Source organism: Cynara cardunculus, unplaced genomic scaffold (genome assembly GCF_001531365.2).
Source record: "Cynara cardunculus var. scolymus isolate 2C unplaced genomic scaffold, CcrdV1 Un_Scaffold_9561, whole genome shotgun sequence".
Lineage (NCBI taxonomy): Eukaryota > Viridiplantae > Streptophyta > Magnoliopsida > Asterales > Asteraceae > Cynara > Cynara cardunculus.
In genome coordinates, this window is record NW_020205069.1 from 5,078 (window position 1) to 8,096 (window position 3,019).

The 3,019-nt window shown below is 41.1% G+C and overlaps 1 protein-coding gene across 1 annotated transcript; it reads left to right on the forward strand.

Annotated features, from left to right (window-relative positions):
- Nucleotides 1-245: 245 nt before the first annotated feature.
- LOC112505293 lies at nucleotides 246-1,232 on the forward strand. The gene has a single exon (XM_025109222.1). It carries the CDS (start codon nucleotides 246-248, stop codon nucleotides 1,230-1,232), a length of 987 nt encoding a protein of 328 aa, XP_024964990.1.
- The last annotated feature ends 1,787 nt before the right edge of the window (nucleotides 1,233-3,019 follow it).

Consider the following 3,019-nt stretch of genomic DNA (forward strand, 5'->3'; position numbering starts at 1 on the left):
ATATCCGATCGTATTTTTAGCAAAGATAGAGTTTTATTTTCTTTCTTATCTTTTCTTTTCTTCTAGATATGTTTGTTTTGCTTTCCTAGTTTCTATCTTGCCTTATACTAGTATATATATCCTTTGATCGATTGGAATTTTYAATAATAAGAAAATAGAGAGAAAGTTTATCTCTCTGATTACCAAATTCTTCATGGTATCAGAGCGGATTCGACACAATTAAGATCATTAACAGCAAAATTCTCATGACCGGTGGCGATTTGGAAAGCTCCAAAACCAATGGAGAAGCCATCGACACCAATTCTCCATACTATCTGCATCCTTCCGACTATCCAAAACAACTCCACGTAAACGAATGTCTTACCGATAACAACTTCAATGATTGGAGCCAAGAGATGACCAATTTTCTTTTTGCCAAGAACAAGATTGGTTTTGTTGATGGGTCCCTTATTAAACCCAACAAAACCGATCACAGATACATGTACTGGATGCGGTGTGACGCCATGATTAAGGGATGGCTAACCACTGCTATGGAGAAAGAGATACGAAACAGCGTAAAATACGCAAATACAGCACTTGAAATCTGGAATGATTTGCATGAGAGATTTGGAAAAGAAAGTGCTCCAAGAGCATACGAACTAAAACGATCAGTCACGCAGACTCGTCAAGAAGGTACGTCTGTTTCAGCATATWTTACCAGATTAAGAAGCATATGGGATGAAATTGATTYGGTTCTACCGACGCCACGGTGTGAATGTGGTGGATGTAAATGTAATGTCGGAAAAAGAATCACGGAACTCAAAGAAAAAGAAAGACTCTAYGAGTTTTTGATGGGACTTGATACCGAGTTCTCTGTCATGAGAACCCAATTACTTGCCACGAAACCAACACCTAGCCTTGGAACAACGTATCACCTGGTAGCCGAGGATGAGCAGCAGCGGAATATAGCTACTGGAAAGAAAGCGCCACCTACTTCTGATGCGGCAGCGTTCCAAGCACAGCAAGTGGGTCGTGACAATCAAAACCATAAGAAGACTTGGCAAAAGACCGACAAGGTAGGCGCTAGCAATAAAACGGGACACTGCACTTTTTGTGGTAGAGATGGGCATGTTCGAGATGGGTGTTTCAAGCTCGTTGGTTACCGGATTGGTGGCCGAGAAAGGGAAAGAAAGAAGCAAACAAGCCGAAAGCAGCTTTGGCTGAAGCTAACACCAACAAAATACCAGGGCTAAGCAATGAACAATACGAGATGTTTCTCAAAATATTTGGCAAAACAGGCGATCAAAGGACTAACGACATTCCAAGGGCAAACATGGCAGGTAAATTTAACAACGAATGTGACTGGATACTTGACTCAGGGGCTACCGAATGTATGACCTACGATCGGGAGTCTCTTGAAAACCTTACCACAAGCAGCAAAGAAACGCCAGTTATCATTCCAAATGGTGAAACTGTCCCTGTAAAAGGGAACGGCGAACTTGGTTTTAAAGGGGGGATCAAAATCAAAGGGGTTCTCCTCATACCAAATTTTAAATGTAACCTTTTGTCTGTTAGTCGACTAACAAAAGATTTGCAATGTGCTATCACCTTCTTTCCGGAGTATTTTGTGATGCAGGGCTTGAGGACGAGGGACTTGATTGGAATGGGTAAGTGCATCGACGGACTTTATAGAATGGGGGGCATGCAAGAAGATCTCAAGGCCATGGCAGTTATCACCTCAAACCAATGGCATAAGAGACTTGGCCACCCATCGAACGATAAGTTGTCACATATTTCCTTTTGTAAGGTTGCTAATTCCGAAGAAGTTTTTTGTGATTCTTGCTTAAAGGCAAAATTGACTAGATTTCCTTTTCAAGCAAGCACTATAAAGAGAAATGGTTGTTTTGATATGAATCACTGTGATATTTGGGGTGGCTATAGAACTTTTTCGTTTACGCATGGTAGCTACTTCCTCACTATTGTTGATGATTATAGTCGGGCCGTTTGGGTTTACATAGTCAAACATAAACACGAGGCTAGTGACTATTTGATTGCATTTTATAATCTTGTTCAAACACAATTCCAAAGGAATGTTAAACGGATTAGATGTGACAACGGAGCAGAGTTCACTTCCAATCGCATGAGAAACTTCTATGTCGATCATGGCATTGAACTGGAAACAACATGTCCACACACCCCGCAACAAAATAGGGTTGTAGAAAGAAAACACAAACATCTTTTAGAAGTTGCTCGTGCTTTAAGGTTCGAAGGAAAATTTCCCATAAGGTTTTGGGGGGAATGTGTTTTATCCGCAGCCTACATCATCAACAGGTTGCCTTCCAAGGTGATTAAGTATAAAACACCTTATGAGATCATATTTGGAAAGGAACCTCCTTATGATCACATGCGCGTTCTGGGATGTTTAGCTTACTTCTGGAACAGTGAAACAAAAGGGGATAAATTTGCTCCGAGAGGAAAGGTCGGGGTATTTGTAGGATACCCTTTTGGCACAAAAGGTTATAAAATCAATGATTTAGAAAAAAGAAAAATCATTGTTAGCAGGGATGTGAAATTCATAGAAAGCAATTTTCCTTTCTCAAGTGATAAAGAAGGTACTGACTTGGGAGATAATGAGATTGTTACTCAATACCAACAACTCCTTGAATATGAGTCACATGAAAACAATGGGGATTGTGATGAAAGTAATGTGCAAAACAAGGAAAATATTGCTTCTGAGCAAGAGTCTATCGATGGTGTAGACACCCCAACACAAAACGATGGGCCTAGTAGTCCTTTATGTGAACTGACGCAAGTCAATGAGCCCATCGATGATCAAGAGCCCAATGTTGACAACTTGCAGCAGCCAAATAACGAAACTCTTTTGGGCCGCACGTCTCAACGGGCCAAGACACAACTAGCCCGTTTCAAGGATTACGAAGTCAACGTCCCCCCTTCTGTCGATCATGCACACCCAAGCTCCAATCAAGCGTCCTCTACGGTACACCCTCTATCTCATTACATTTCCTATGACAAGTTTTCT